A 17816-nucleotide genomic window follows, 5' to 3' on the forward strand; every position below is an offset into this window, starting at 1 on the left:
CAGTAATCTTATTTATTTAACCCGAAGAATAATATTTATATGCGGGTATTTCTACAACAAACTCGTTGTGTTTATTACTTAATATACCTCCATTGTAAACAGGAAGCCTTTTTTTTACTTGTTCCGGAAATATTTAATATTATGCAATCAATAAATTCTCTTTTGAAATATGGCAGTTTTACAATAATTTCAAAATAATTCCAACTATTTATTGACATAAATTATACTTTTTTCTGTATTTTTATTTAGAAATGAGTAAACAGTAATATTAACATAATTAGTATTAGTAATTTTACCAATTACTAATACGCGGTTTATAGATAAACTACGTATGTAGAGTTATGTAACATATTGATTTAAACAAAGGCTTTCATTTTTACAAAAACGATATAAATTAAAAAAGAGATATTTCATGTAGACTGAATAATACGTAATATGTATTTTTTCCCTTTATACTTAGGTTTTAAAAATGACAAATATTAATGACTTATCGTTACCTTTCTTCAAATTCTCTTTTAAATCTAGTCTTGTCTAACTTCAAAGAGATTAATATACTAACACCCAAGTAAAGAAAACTTTACATTAAAATAACCTGTACAAAACCAAACCGAAATATTTAAATAATAGAGTTCTGCGACAAGAATGGTGTTAATTATTATTATTATTATTATTAATATTATTATAATATAACAGAGCTCGTCGAGCTCTGTTTTCAGCTACAGGATTGATACGCACGCTATTGTCGCTGAAACATTGGTTAAGGACCTCGGGATTTTATTTGACACAAAATTGTATTATCACGAATATGTTGCTCGGATTGTCAATAAAGCACGCCGGGACCTTGGTCTTGTCCTTTGGATTTGTGGACGGTTTAACAATATTTCCACTTGTGACCTGCTGTACAAATCTTTGGTGAGGAGTCGCTTGGAGTACTCGACCGTGGTGTGGAATAGTACACGAGTTTTTGCCTCTGATCTGGTTGAGGATGTTCAGAATAGATTCTTGAACTGGATGCGTTTTAAGTATAGAGATTGTTTTGTTGGCGCTAGTAGAGAGGATATGTTGAGGCGATTAGACCTTTCCAGGTTATCTGATAGAAGAACATATTTTGACTTCGTTTTCTTTTATAAAGCTCTGCACAATAAACTTCCGACGCGATACCATGTTGTCTTACGTAACCAGGCCAGGTCAGTGAGGTCTTTTAGACAATTTGTGACACCGGTTGGTTCCACCGTGTTTCCGATTGAGCGGTCTACCAGTGTTGCAGTGGAGTTCCAGGATAAGCTAAGCTTTTGGGAAGATGAGACGACCTTTATTAAAAATTTGAGAGGGTTACGTGGCAATGGGTTATTATCCTTGGTGTAATACTAGAGGCGACACATGGGGTTATAGTTACAAAATTCGTGAGGTGGTACTGCTCACTTTTATGATTTTAAAATTATTGTTGTTTTTTAAGGATTATTACTTATAACTTGTTTTATTTGAAATGTATTAGTAATATTGTGTTTTTGAATTTGTATGTTTTCATCTATGTGTTTTTATTATCGATCCATAGCTACCGTATTTAAAGTTCTAATTATTATTTTTTTGTATTTGAATACATAATTGTTATTATTATAATTATTGTATTTTGAAGATTGTGTTTTTAATTTATATGTGGGTTGTTGACTTGTGGGTATTCTTATGTGATTTTATGTAATATTGTACAACATACAAAGGTTTTGTGTTACTGTTGTGTTGCATGAAAAAAACAAATAAATTATTATTATTATATTAAATAAAAAATAAACATTTCAAAACATTTTAAATTCGTTCCGATACTACAACTGTCTTTAAAAATATAATTTTATATCAAAACGTATTTAAAGTTCACAGTTTAATTTTTATGCACATTAGAATGTTAATAAGAGAAATGCTTGTTACTACTATGATATCGCGAATGGTTATATAAAAATTGTACACCCTATTATATTAAATATTAGAAAACGGTTTAAATAAATTAAAAATGTGGAGTTAAATAACTATTTTGATCATTAAAAAGAATTATCTAGGAAATAATACCACAGAATAGTTTTCTTACGCAAAAAAAAATAATAAGTAATAATACAATTTTATTTAAAGAAGTCAAATTAAAATTTATTTATATAAACAATTTTATCCTTTTTTTGTACTTGCACAAGAAAGTATTATAATCGCAAGAATTTAGATTTTCATATTTCAACGGAAACATCCATTTTCAGCAACCCTGAATCCATTTTGACTAGTTTCGGCGTGACTTCTGTACGTATGTATCTCGTATAATTCCAAAACGATTAGCCGAAGAATGTTGAAAGTTAGGATTTAGGACTGTTGTAACATCTAGTTGTGCACCTCCTCTTTTGATTGCAATCGACAAGACCAAAAGTATCCAAACAAACAAAAAAAAAGAAAAACTGGATTTTGGACTTTTTCTTAACTGCAGTAATAAGCCCTCATTGAGAGCTTTTCAACGACATATAATAAGTGGTACTTATTTTCATTGGTCCCAGAGTTATAGCCAAATAGAATTTTAATTAATTAAATATTTGGATTTTACTAGAGGAGGGCACATCTGCTCGAATCAGACATCATCTCCTTTTTTTTTTTTTACTTGTTTTTTAATTTAAATATATTGATTTATTAATAATTATTAACTTCTGACTGTAAAAAAATTATAATGAATAATAATTAAGAATAACAAAAAAAACAAAATATGAAAAATGTAATAAAAAATTTATGTAATTTAATAGGTGTACAAGGAAGTCATGTGGTGTCCATATCAGATTTTTTTTTTGTATTTATTAATCATTTTTGAATTCATTTTCAAACAAGTAGACAAAAAGCCACCTTGCAACTGATTTTTACAAGTTGGAAATCTTTCTGGTTTTTGTCCACTTTTAGGCGCAAATCGTATCACATTTCAAATCATGCTTTATGCAACCAGTTCAAAAACGATTTCTGTTACTTTTTGAGTTTTAGAAAACGTTTACTTTGCATATGAATCTTTTAAGTGCCTAGGACCTTGAACCGGGGAAAATTAATCATAATATAAATGAAAACTATCAACAAACAATTTTAAAAACAGTTTATAAATAGCTAAATTCGTTTTCGATTCTTTTAATTTGTTTTAAAACCGTTCTATTTTTCATAAGTAAAGCACATACTGATTGGTGAAGATATTTCGTGTAATTGTCATTATACGAGTGACTAACCATATCGCCCGTATGTAGGTAGAAAAATAGTTAAAAATAGCTAACTCTTTATCAACATTTTTCGTTTACATATACATACTTTATAAAATTTTTTCGCAGTTAGAATTAGAAAAAGTTGACATCTAAGCTTGTTAAAACTTTTTAATACCCTTTGTAAATTTTATGAAGTTAAGTTTTCAATTAAATTTATTCACTTTAATTTATTGTATTTTTATTTTGAATTGATGAACAATTTTACCAGCTATTATAAGTTTTACATTCAGTTACTTTTAATAAAAACTAAAAAAATTAGAAAGAAAAAATATATTTACATTCTTTTGCTGTTTAAAAATATGTATTAACTTCTTTTATGTATATTTATTTATTTGTAATTTATAAATATATAATTTTATGTCATTTTTTAAATAAAAATCTAACCAAAAAAATGTTTCATTAAACAAATTAAAAATTTTCCTGATACAATATACAACAAAATTTATCTTCATCATAATACAAGTGGTATGAGGTATTTATTATTTTCTATACCTCGTAACTCCAATCCCTGATCAAATCGGATAAAAAATTTCACAAATTTTCAGGAATGTATGCTTTAAATTTCATTATATATATGCATATATTCAAAAACACCCGCCTTCAGATCCACAATTTTTAACGGTTTCTAGAGTCAGGAGACTTCAAAACTTTAAGAAATAGAATGAATTCAGGGGATGAAATTTTGACCTACAGCCATAATCATAACAGTAGAAAAGGTAAAACGTAAGTAATGCGCAGAAAATTATAATGAATTTCATGGTTATCCCACGACTGTATTTTAAAAGCTTTTTAAGCGATCTCTACGGAATAAAAATCAGCATATTTAAGTATAGTTCTGGTTTATTCATGATTTCGTAATATTTTCTAAGACAGACGCATAAATTGGTAGAAATTTTTCTATTTAAGGCAGTATTTTCATTGATACCTATTAATAATTAAATCAACAGAATATGTCATTAATTCTATATGTGCATTTACTTCTTAGAAAGCGTGAACTTTGAAAAATATCGTAACAGTCGGGTGTCCGTTACTGTTGTTCAAAATGTTAATTGCTAGAATATTTACATGATTAGTGAGTCTTGAATCATACACTGAAGCAAACCTTAAGATCTTTTCTGCAATTATAGGTAATTATGCAATTCTGAGATTATAGGTTTTCTGTAATTGTAGGTTCTGCAATTGTTGGTGTGTTATTTTGTAATGTGGAAAGGTTGTGATGGTGTGTAAAACTTTAGATTTAAAAGATGTAATACTTTTATGATGGATTTTCGTGATGCCATTTGTGGAAAACTCCAGTTGCGAACAACTGGATAATTTTCTCCACAATTTTGTTCATTTGTTCAGTAGTGGTTTTTTAGAGATAATTTTGAGTTTCTATTTAAATCCAACACACGTGACGAAATGTAGTATTCAGTTATTTAATTTTTGTCCAAATGTGTTTTATGCATGTGAATCTTTTGTTAAGGTAAAGTACATAGTAACAAGAATACCCAAGCATTTTACCGAATCTGAATGTGGTAGCTGTATTTTGTTGAGTATAATAGGCGAGCAGATGTTTATTCGGGGACAGAACTTAACGTGTGTATTTTACCAAACCTTAGAGTGTAAAAGAAGTATTTTTTCATGATTTATTTAATATTTTATTCTAAACACTGTTCATGCATATAACCATGCTTTTTCAAAACAGAAATTTGTCTTCAAATTTATTTGCAAAATTATTGATCATTTTTTTTTACAAAAAAAGATTGTTTAGGAGCAAGTATGACTTTATCTACATGAAGCTGTATGGACAATTCCATCTTCAAATTTATACACAAAAAATATCAAAACACACTCTGTCAAGCTTAAAATTTAATTTGATAAATTTCCTATCACATGAAGTTTCTTTTACATTTCAATGTAAGATTTTTTTTCTACATAAAACTCTATGCCCAAACATTTTTATATTGAGCTAATGTTTCATGCGAAACATTTGTATACTAGATATCAACGAAAGAGATTTAATGAACAAAATATATCACAACTTATTTTTAAATAGTATTCTTAATAGTGTTTCCTATCTTCCTGAATTTATCCTGTAGAATTCGTTGTAGAATGAAAAAAATATGTCTCTTATTAACTGGGATCCCTATAGAAAAAATGGAATCGACCAAGTAACCCACATCGTTACTCGATTTATTTTCAATCGAAAACACACGGGACTTTCACCATACTTGACCGGTTTGTTGAAAATTTGGTTTTATATAGGGTCTTTCATTTTCAGTGTAAAAAATAAAATTGCAATAAAACAAAAAGTATTTGTAACATAAGACAGTTTTTTTTTTAAATTTATTTTGAAGCCTATAACAGTGCATTATGCTCCAAAAACAATATTATTAATATGGCCTCAATGGCTTTGCTTGACATAGCCAAGTCTATCAAATTTTGCATGACTCTTTTGCACAAATGTGTTTGAATTCCAGTTTTAACGTGCCAAAATTTTCTTTCAAGTAATCAGTAGTTTGGTTTGTTACTATAGACTTGTGAATTAACATAACCTCAGAGAAAAAAAAGATCTAAGCGAGTCAAATCAGACGGTTTTGGTAGCCACTTGATATTACCATTTCGTGAAATTATCAAATCACCGTTTGACGCAATATCTCAATTGTTTCAGCAGCTGTTTGTATGTGGCACCATCCTGTTGAAAATACATCTCATTCAAATCAAAATTTTCCAAATCTGCAAACAAAAAATCACAAATCATAGCTCGATAGCGTTCACCATTTACTGTAACAGCATCTGCTTACTCATTTTCAAACAAAAACAGCCCAATGATGCAACTAACCCATAATCCACACCAAACAATGATTTTTTTTGTTGTTGGTGTAATGATCGCTGTTGTGGATTGGAATCATCCCAAATACGGCAATTTGGTTGTTTACAAAGCCATGAAGCCAAAAATGAGTCTTATCTGAAAAGATGATTTTTTGATGAACATTTGGATCCACTTCTAGCTGCTGTAGAGTCCAATCAGCAAACCGTCGACGCAAGTAATGGTTCCCTGGCGTTAATTCTCGAGTTAGTTGAATCTTATACGGGTGCAGCCCAAGATCTTTACGCAAAATTCACCGTGCTGTTGTTGAAGAAAGTCCCAGTTCTTGTCAACGACGTGAAATCGATAAATTTTTATTTTCAGAAACACTTGCACTCACAGCAGCAATATTTTCTTGACTCCTTACATTTATTTTGTGAATTAGTACTTCAACATCAAGTAAAGAAACATTCGCTTTGAATTTTTTAACTAAACGATGGATGTGATTTTGATTGCTGATTATGCACACCATAAATATTCCGAAGGTACGTTACACAGCTGTAATCGATCTATGGTTCGATAATACATTTTTATGTTTTGTGAACGTTGTTGAGGCACATTGCGTCCCATGATGATTTGCCATAAACTATTGAAAACAAATGACGCTTGAAAAATATCAACATCGCAACCACAATCTGTCAATTTTTGCGCTGAAATTGAAAGACACCATAGAAGTGATATGCTAAAATTATCAAATTAAAGTTATTGTCAAATTTTAGAAATAAATAACTTTTTCTTTTTCCATTTCATTTAAGAGTAAATGTTGATCGTTCATAAAAACGAAAGTTTGGAAAAATTATTATTCTTAATTTAATATATATATCTTTATACATAGTTACACACAAACACACACACACACACAAACACATATTAAATGATTCTTTATTTTCTTGTCTAGCCTCCGGTGATTACCGTTAAGATAATACTTCAGAGGATGAATGAGGATGATACGTATGAGTGTAAATGAAGTGTAGTCTTGCACAGTCTCAGTTCGACCTTTCCTGAAATGTGTGGTTAATTGAAACCCAACCACCAAAGAATACCGGTATCCACGATCTAGTATTCAAATCCGTTTAAAAATAACTGACTTTACCAGGACTTGAACGCTGGTACACTCGACTTCCAAATCAGCTGATTTGGGAAGACGCGTTTACCTCTAGACCAACCCGGTGGCAATATTAAATGATTCTAGGATGAGAACAGCAGCACAGTTTCTGAAGATGGCTGCAAAACCCATCTTCAAATATTATTACCTAAGTTTTTAAAATTGCTGGATTTAATGAATTTGTTTCATTTTGTTCTTTTCGTTTCAAAAGTGTACATATATATATATATATTATTTATGTAATTATAAATACATATTTATTTAATTTTGTAAAGTTATACAAAAAAAGAGAGAAAATTCTATTTACAAAAAAAAATATCGGTGGAGAATACCAGTATATCATTATATAAAAACGTAATTGTGCAGTAGTTTTAGTCACGTGTACGATAATAAAATATCTCCTTGTCAAATAATTGACGAACAATACATAAGTTTATTATCAAACAAGATGTAATTTTTTAAATCAAAATCAAATGTGTAAAAAACATGTGAATTACTTTATCGTTGTACTTATGTGCCTTGACTAAATCACTTATCAGACGAATATTGAACCTCACATAGTCGCTAACCCATAAAAGAGCTTATTTGTGTTACTGTGACAATTCTACAGCAGCTGCGTACTACTAGATTTAGATAACGATGCGTTCATCATGTTTTCTGTTTTTGTTTACATTTAGTTTGGTTACCGGCGACTACAATCTACAAATAATTCATCTTAATGATTTTCATGCTCGTTTTGAACAAATTAATGCAAAATATTCAAATAAGTGTGAGCCAGGAACAGAAAAAACATGTATAGGTAAAGTTATTTATAGTATACATAAATATATACTTTTTTCTTGTTGCTTTGATAACATAAATTCTAACTGTAGTGTTATACCAATAAGTCTATGCAAGATAAAGTTGAATTAATGTAAATTCATTTTATGCCGAAGACCGATGCCAGTAAATTACTTTAACCTAACGATTCGGTTTTTATAAAATAACAAGGGAAATTTCTTGAATGGAAATAAAGAAAATAGTTATCGTCTAAAATATTTATTATAATATATCTCATCAAAAATGTACGATTTCTTGTTTTATCTCATAATGATTGAAATAAAAAATTTTGATCTCTAATGTTTTACTTATATTCTTATTTATTAAAGTAAGAAGATTCTGGTTTTGGTATAAAAAAAAAATCAGAATTAAATTTGAAAAACTACAATTTTTTAAAGAACCGATTAATCTACAAAATCATTTTTATGAAAGTGAGGTTAAATGAAGTTGGACTAAAAATGGGAATATTTTTATTTAAAAAAATTGTTGGTTTAAAAAATCAGTAATTATTTTTTTAATTATTATAACATTTACATAAAAGTAATAATAAAAAAAGTAACAAAAGTTTACCTTTATGCAAAATTAACCTTAAAAATAATTTATCACAAAAATAGTTCATCCATTTTCTTACATGTGATAAGTTTTCATTACTGTTATACATTTTAGGTACCATTTAAAGAATAATATAAAGGTAGATTATTTAACAACTACATAGAATAGATAATCTTATAATTTAAAAAAAAAAAAATACTGTTTGTAATATTTTCAAGTACCAAATCTAAAAGACCTAGCAATAATTTATTTTTTTAATATGTTTGCTAACTTTTACTATCGTTTGAGAATAATCAGTTTTCAGAAATTTTCATTAACGTGCTGGTTTTTTTCTTTTTACGATTTAATTGAAACTTATTCATTTTATAAAAAAAAATTAAATAAATTATCTGAAACTAATCGAATTTTCCTTTAATCTATATTTCGTATTTTTTTGTGATAAAGTTAAAGTTATTTTAATGATAAGAGGAGCGTTCTGAAAATTATTTAAAATATCATATATTAGATAATAAAAAACCCAACTTTATTGGCTTACAAAACATCTAAATAATTCTTTTTAACCGAATTTCTCTATGGCATTAGTGAAAAAGGTTTCTTCAAAATTAAACGTTGCACTTATCTACGTTATCTTGCATTAAACCTTATCTATAAAACAAACTGAAAAAAATAGATACCATTTAACAAGAGATAAAAATTAAAAACATTAAAAAAATTGCTCTTTAATATAAGATAATTACCCAATATAGGATAATTAAAGAGCGTGCGGTTGGCAATTTTGTATATAGTATAAAATTTTCCAAATTTTTGAAATTTATTTTAACACATACATACTTGTATATGTATACTATTGTATATTAAGAGGAAGAGTGTTTTTGTTCCTTCAGGATAAACAAAAAACTATATATATATTTAGTAGTGGAGATTAGCCGGTTGAAGCACAAACTTTAGTGAATTGAATTAATAAACTGTGAGTGTCTATCACTGTGTGAACTGAGTTTGAACTGAATCATCATGAATATCTAAAAACCAATTTCTAGATTTTTTTTTGAAATTCCGAGTTTCAAGGATTAATTGTTTTTTTTTCTTTGAAACATTGTTACTTTTTTAATTTCTTGGTAACAAATGAAGAAATCAGCCTGATTTTATGTGAGTGTAATCTTCATGTGGATAAACCAATTTCTAGATTTTTAAAACTCGACCTTGAAAGGTTATGAAGAAAGGTAAAAAATATTTTGAGCAATAACTATAAATTTTCCCAATCCCGACTACAGTAAACAAGATATTCAGTGGATTTGGGCTGCAGATAAATATTTACAAACATTTTCGGTTTCTTTTTTAATTCCGATTTTTTTAAGGGATGCGAATGTATACGGTGCTATGGTTCAACCAACATAGCCACTGTCACCGTTACTGTATGTGTGACTGGCTGCACCTACCTCCAGTTACTTGATTAAGAAACATAAAATAAAATGATTGACCGCTACGGGAAACGCAAGCAACCATATTCCGCGGGCTCCGCGGGCGCCGGTGAGCTCGTATATGCATAAAACACTAGTATAACAACTTACACTAACACTAAGACAACTTCACACGTATGAGATACGAGGTTTCCGAATCGTTCAGAATGATGTGTTGAGGTGCAAGTTATTCAAAAACGACTCATTCAACTGATAGATTTTTCAAATTGTTGAAAAATATATATATATGTGTGTATCCTGTGACATTCCCGATAATTCCCAACGGTAATCCGGTAATTCCCGGATTCCAACGCGGCGTCATACATCTAAATCGGTTCAACTGTTGAGCTACTACGGTGAAACATACATACACCCTAAATACATTACACCCCTTTTTTGGCAGTCGTGTAAGAAGAAAATCATAGGCAAAACTATGCTGTTCTCAGTTAATTCAGATCAAATACATAACGTGGGCAAGTTAACGGCTCATTTTTCAGGAATGTTATCGAATTATGCAAGTCTAAGTTTTATCCATAGTGGGAGATATGAAGGAGATTGATTAGAATATTCACAACGACATTGTTTTGGCTTCGAGGGTATAGACAACAATGATGGTTTAACATTTTGTAAGTCGTACGTAAACATCTTACTGCCTTTTCCTAAATAAAAACTTAAAAACTATTATTAAAATAAAACTTGATGTGTAGTGTTGTATAAGCTAAACAATTTTGTGTAAACTTCATACATCATAATGATTATTTCATGTACATTGCATATGAAATAAAAAAAAATAAAATTTTAAAAACTCTGCAACTTTTTAAAGAATCAGCGAGTCTATAATCCCATTTTTATGAAAGTGAGGTCAAATGAGGTTGGTTTAAATATAGGAACTTTCTATTTTAAAAAGAAACTTTAGTTTTAAAAAAAGGCAAAAAGTTATTTTTCTAATGATTATAATATTTACATAAAAGCAACTATTGCATAGCTGCAAAAAATAAATAATTTATAATCTGTGTATAATTTATGTTTAAAAAAAAATCATTAAAAACCGTGGGTGGAATTCACAAAAAAGAGGAAAAAAATCGGTTATATTTTAAAACGTGTCTATCTCACTTAATTTTCATCATAGAAAAGAAAAAGAAGCAAAAATTGCAAGAAATCAAATAAATTTTGAATTCATGGAACTTATTACAATTAAAAAAAAGAATTAATTTAAGAATAAATGTGAATAAAATTGTACGTAGCAAAAAAACAAAGGATTAACTTGGCATAAAAATAGCAAATCATTTTCACTCCGAAAAAAATTCTGGACTCGGAAATCGATATGTTTTTGATTTTATTTCTCCTGTTTTTTACGTAGACTTTTATTTTTTGATGAAAAATAATAGCACGCCTAAAAACTTCTTTCATAAATTTACCGTAGATTAAACAAAATGCTATTCTTAGTCAATTCTTATCGTAGAGATAACTTAAAAACCAATTAAAGATAAATTTTATTAACTTTATAACATTTTTTTTCCTCTTTTTAGTAAAATCTGTAATTTTGTTAATTTCACCAAAACGTATGTTACTACTACCACCTCCATTTAACGCCCAGTTCATTTATGCTTGAAACTCTTCAGATTCTTAAAAATTAAGTACTTCTAAATATATATTTTTTTTTAAATTTCAGACCAGAATGATTTGTTTGTTTTAATTCATGGTGATCTTTCATATAATATAAAAAAAAAAATGGTAAATTACACCATTTTCATTTTATATTATATTATTTATTTTCATCTAACTGTTTGCTAAAATACTGTATCTATTCCTCTTCTACAGCATTTACTAAATTTTGTCAAAAAATTCAAGAATTGTGTAAAAAGAAGGAAATTTTTTCAAAAATTGTACGGAAACCAAAAATAAAAATTCAAAAACCCTTTCGTTTTAAAATTGCTAAAATCTTATTTACGTTAAGTTTTTACTGTAAAATTGTTGGCAATTGTGTCTTATCTAATCTACACTTAAAACGCAGTTAAGTACTAACTAAACGATATTATTTATCTATTCATAACTTTCCATACAGCTGTCCTTGTTTATTCAGTCATTTGTGCTTTTTGCATAGATTTCTACCAAATAAAATGAAGAGAAATTATCTCTTTGTATTCAACTTTAAAGTGACAATCTAGTTTACAAAAATATCTTGAAGAATTAAATGTTCTTTGTAATTTAATTAACGTAGAGAAGCTAAGCTAAGCGTAACTGGCCTACGCAAAAACAATACCTTATGGGAGATTCATTTTAAATACCCTCTCCATATAATTGTATTATTGAAAAAAATATTGGCACAGATTTTTATAAAATACTACATAATTGTAAATATTTTTTGCAACAGAGAAAAAGGTACACATAATATAAAATACCAAACAACATTTTTCTATTAATTTCAAATATAAGCAGAAACTACACGGTTTTTTATTTCAATGAATTCTGAGCGAGTTTATGTCAAAAAAAGTTTCGCTAGAATTGGGTGGAGCCCATTCAAAAATCAAGACCATGTTTCATAAAAACATAGCTGTCAAGCGTTTGAATTAATTTTTTTAAATAATACTTAACTTTTTTTAATGTGATGAGTAGGTAAATATTTCTAAAATATTATAAGTTTAGCCATAAGTTTAGTATATTATAAGTTTATTATATTTTATAATTAAAATGTAGTCTAGATTTCAGTAAGAATTAGAGTAAATTATCCTATAAATTTCATCAAAAAGTCTTTGTCGTGTTTTTGTGATAAGTGATTACTGATAAAAGGATCCCTTTTATTTCCTTTCTGAATTCCATTCATTATTATTTTCTCATACTTTCTTCTTAATTGGAATGAATTCGTTATTCAGTTCCGTTGTACTGGTTCTGTTACAGTATTTATTATATGTCATAAGATAAATTTTCATCTGCAGTAACAGCAGCCTGAGCTGTAAATCTTGATTGTTTTATTTTTTCGTTCATAACATTAATAATGTTTATACACTTATAATAATCAAATTGTATTATTTACAGTAAATATCATTATTTACTGTATCGTTCAGTAAATCGTAGACTGACTCACCACAAAATACAGCATGGAGGTTCGTTCTAGATGAACTTCATAAAATCCAATGCCTTTGAGATTAAGTTAAATCATATTATTTTCTGTAAATAATAATAAACTTATTTTGCTTTATTTTAGAATGGTATTTGGTTAAAGGAAGCCAAAACAGCTTAAACTGAATCTATATACGTAAACATTTATATAACAAAACCACTTTTATAACTTGCATTAATTCTTTCTAGGTAATAAAACTGTAAAAAAGAACTGAAAAAATGATGTTTATTTAAAAATAATATATATCAAAAACTTTTTTTATGGAGATTTATTCTTTAATAGGTAATTTGTTTTTAATAACTTTAACGTAATATCAATTTTTATTATGCGGGACAGACGAAGCAGCAAGATTTTTCAAAAGCGATAATTCACTCGATATGTTCCGTTTATTTTTTATTTTGGATACCCAAATACTTTATTACATGTTTTAATTCCTAACTATCCAACTATTTTAAGGAAATTAGCCCAACCCTTTGTAAACTAGCCTTTCATTTCTAGAACTAATACATTCAGAGATAAGAGTGAGCTACAATTTATACACGTATCATGTGCATATATATATTCATTTTGTACTACAGATTGTGGTGTGGAATAATAATACGGTTTGTTTAATAAACCTTCTTCTTGATACGTAGTAATTGCTTTGATTTCAAATCATCACAAAATTATATCACATCAGTTATTAATAATGCAAATCCCTATTCATCTGCCATACTGTAAGAAACTGTAGATGACATTTGTCAGTGAATCATCCTTTTCTCCTGTAAAGGAAATGAAAACAGAGTTTTCATTTAGTTTTAGTTCACTAAGACTGAATGAGAGTACGGTTTATGCATTTAGCACGTTAGTAGAAATTAGTTCTCAAGAACATTTGTGTTCATTTATTACCGATAAAGAACTAAGAGTTTTACTCGCGAAGCTAAGGATATCGATAATCGTGCAGCAGACCGTAAAATAACATTCCGGTTTTATATATAAGAGACAGGAGAAAGAAAAAGAAAAGCTTAAGATTTTTTATTTTTTTTCTACTCTTAAGTAGAATCCATATTTACTGGTAATTGAGATCAATTACCAGTAAATATGGAAGTTTGCACAAGTAGAAGAACATTGTCATTTTATACTCAATTCAGGCGCCAGTATAGTAAACTATATCAGCACAGATGTTAATAAATAAACGCCGCACGAATAGCGCAGGAACTTCTAATATCGAATACAAATTTTAAAGCAAGTCGATATACTGATTTTCCAAGTGCGTTCCAGTTTTTTAATGGAGAAAATATGAAATACCGATTGAACCCCATTTTACTTCTAAATACCAACAGATTTAACATTAACGAATTTGGGGATAAAACTATTCGTGCACATACTTTTAGTTATGAGCCAATACTTGCAGATGGCAAAAATTGTCGGTTGTTTAGTATACTTAAAAGAAAAAGATCAAAGAGCAAAGAGTGAGAAATTACCAGTAGTAATCGTGAAGTGCCAAGAAAATCATGAATGGAAAACATTTTAGTATTAGACCGATAAAATACGTGTTACAGTTACTCCGATACGGAGCATCGTTACAGACCTCTTTTAAAATAGAAAAATGTGTAATGACAGTTCCCGCGGTCGTTTGATAGGTCATGTAAAGAATAGGTTTTGAGAAAGTAAAACTATGCAAGTTTGTATTCCTGGTAAAATGACAACTTTGTGCGATGAAAATTTAACTCTCATACAGATATATATATATATATATATATAATTAATCAATTAATTATATCATTAATATGTCAATATATATAATATATAATAATAATAGTAATATCATAAATTAATACAATAAATCATAAATTAATCATAATGTCAATATATATATATATATATATATATATATATATATATATATATATATATATATCTGTGTGTGTGTATGTGAGATATATGCCAATATAATTTCCTATTATGTGTTTACCATAAATGCGGTATTTAAAAATAATTATATGTTTTATTGCAAGCAAAATAAGTTGAAATTAACAAAAACATACAATATCAATTTTTTTCAAAAAATTACTCGTATTTTCGGTTCCACGACTTATGCAAGGACGCGTAATAGCAAGAAAATATGAACTATTTGAAAAAAAAATTTGTTCAACGTCTTGGCCTTTACTGCTGCCAAGACGTAATGGTTTAAAACTAAACCATTATGCTGTAATTAACAGTTACGTTTGAAACGATTAATAAAGTTGATTAATTTTAAATTTTTGTTGCATTTACTATATCATAATAACTATGTAAAACTTTATAATTTCAAATAAATCATTTAACTTACTGACTGTTGATATTTTATCTCTTCACTGCTAGGAAGAATGATTTATGAAATCAAAATAAAAAGCAGGATATAAAATGAACTTGTACCTGGATATTATGTTGATTGTCTAGATCTTAAAAACCGCGTGATAGAGAGAATTGGTGGTTTCTTTCTAGCACAAAATAATATCAATTATAAAATATCAGAATGTTTTATTAGGTTAGATGAAGAAAAATTTAATAGGCTTCTTATCTTAATATTTTTTATCATGCCAAAAGGTAAAGCAATTTTTTTTTTTTTAACAATAAGAATGATAAATTTTCGTTACAGGAGGAATATCAAGGATCTTCAGCCTCAGTAAAAAAATCAAATCGACTTCAGACAACGTTTTATTTCTGAATGCTGGTGACAATTACCAAGGTACCTTATGGTATACATTATTCAAATGGAATGTGACAGCGAAATTTATGAGTCAGCTACCGTTCGATGCCTATGTAAGTTAAAATGTTAATAATGTGAAATATATTATTTCACAGCGTATACGTTTACCTGTTCATTTACCTCACTCACTCCACTATAAGAAATCAGTCGTAAAGTACATTTTACAAGCAAATTTATTACTGGATTAAAAATTTAATTCCCTACACTAAGTACAAAATTAAAAAAAAAAAAAAAAACAATAATTCAATATTATGAAATACTAGATATAAAAATCTAACTGCAGCTCATTTAAAACTACAATATACAAATTTTGTTGGATAAACCCTACTAAATTTATAGAAAAACCAAACGTTATACTACTGTGTCACAAATAATTGTACAAGTAACAAAACCCGTTTTAAAAATGTTCTTGTAACTATCTTGGGGAACCTTTACTAAAGTTATGTCATAATTAAATGCGAACCTACTTTCTCGGGGAGGGCGAAAACCGTTTCGAGAAAGTTCAGTTTGGACTTCCTTTATTTTCTGGCCAAAATATTGAACATAGGTTAATCCAACTGCAACTAAACCTTTCAGCTGTAGAACTTTCAAAACTTATTGTACTGATACTTGGTACTGGAGTACCAGTACAATAAGTTACATACTTGTATAAAAAGAATGAAGCTAAGAAAGGTGAACAATACTCAACATAGAAATCTCTTTATAATATTGTTTTGCACGAAGGGCTACTTTTTAAGTAAGGTTCGATTTTTAATACAAACAAAACTAGTAAAGATCAAAAAAGTTTTTTATTTCACTCTTTACACATTGTGTTACTTTTTTACGTAATTACCTTGTTTGATTAAACATTTAAACAATACAGTTTAACTATACAGACATTTTAACTTTTTAGACATTTTAACTATACAGTTAAAATATCGAGTGTTATTAGATTTAAAATATTAATAGAGTATAAGATATCTGATTAACTATAGAGTTTGAGCAGCAAAATGAGGTTGTGCATTATCATGCAGCAACAAAACTCCAAATGACAGTAGGCCTCGTCGCTTATTCTGTATGACACGCCAAAGCTTTGTAAAGGTCTCGTAGTGTGCAGCTAAGTTTATTGTTATCATTTGGGCATAAAATTTATTAACAGGACTCCATATCTATCCCAAAACACAGTGGCCATAATCTTGCGTGTTGACATGGCTTTCATTTTGACTGGAGATGTGTGTTACCATTCCATTTGACTGTCGCTTTGATGATGGATTGATGTGAAAAACCAATGTCTCATCCCCTGTGTCAATGTAATCCAAACGTTCATCTTTTTCCTCACTGTATCGGATAAGAATGTTAAAGCACTAACCGTTATCCTTTTTCGTGTTCTTCAGAAAGCAGCTTGGAAACCCATAGCAAACACGTTTTTTTGAACAACAGTGTTTGGCTTCCCCAGAAAGTCTCATCCCCCCGAGTTTTTTCTTAAAAAACTCGATGTGATCCATATCAAGGAATCAGGCTTGCTACAGGAGCTTTTTGTACCAGTCCAATTGATAGCATATTGTCAGAAGCAGGAGTTATGCCGTTGAACTGCAGAAGGGAAACAATCCTGCTAAGGTAAGCAACTTATGTCTTGGCCTCCCCAGGACACAGAAATTTTGTTTCCTTTTATAACCACAGTTCGGCTGAACAGTATCGGAAAAGACCCACTTTTTCTAGACCAGCTGGAATAAGGAGAATAGTAATCTATGGTATTGATCTGCTAGAATTTCTCCCAGTCTCCAGAAGAGAAGCGCCACTGTGGTTGATGTCTATGTTGGAGGGCCGCATAGACTTGAAGGAGAAGATAGAGCAGGGCTTACCAGATGTTTATATTCCAAATCATCTTTTTCGATGACTGATTGCAGAATTTAAAAGTTACACCCATCTGTTTATTCA

The 17816-nt window shown here is 28.8% G+C and overlaps 1 protein-coding gene across 1 annotated transcript in view; it reads left to right on the forward strand.

Moving 5' to 3' along the window:
* Positions 1-7738: 7738 nt before the first annotated feature.
* LOC142333865 (apyrase-like) overlaps positions 7739-17816 on the forward strand; it is a 47435-nt gene continuing 37357 nt past the window's right edge. Inside the window, exons 1-2 of the mRNA XM_075381439.1 lie at positions 7739-8018; positions 15789-15952. Coding sequence (XP_075237554.1) covers positions 7859-8018; positions 15789-15952 — 324 coding nt within the window. The 5' untranslated portion in view covers positions 7739-7858. The remainder of the gene's footprint in view (positions 8019-15788; positions 15953-17816) is intronic.

This window comes from Lycorma delicatula, chromosome 1, assembly GCF_047948215.1.
Source record: "Lycorma delicatula isolate Av1 chromosome 1, ASM4794821v1, whole genome shotgun sequence".
NCBI classification, from domain to species: Eukaryota; Metazoa; Arthropoda; class Insecta; order Hemiptera; family Fulgoridae; genus Lycorma; species Lycorma delicatula.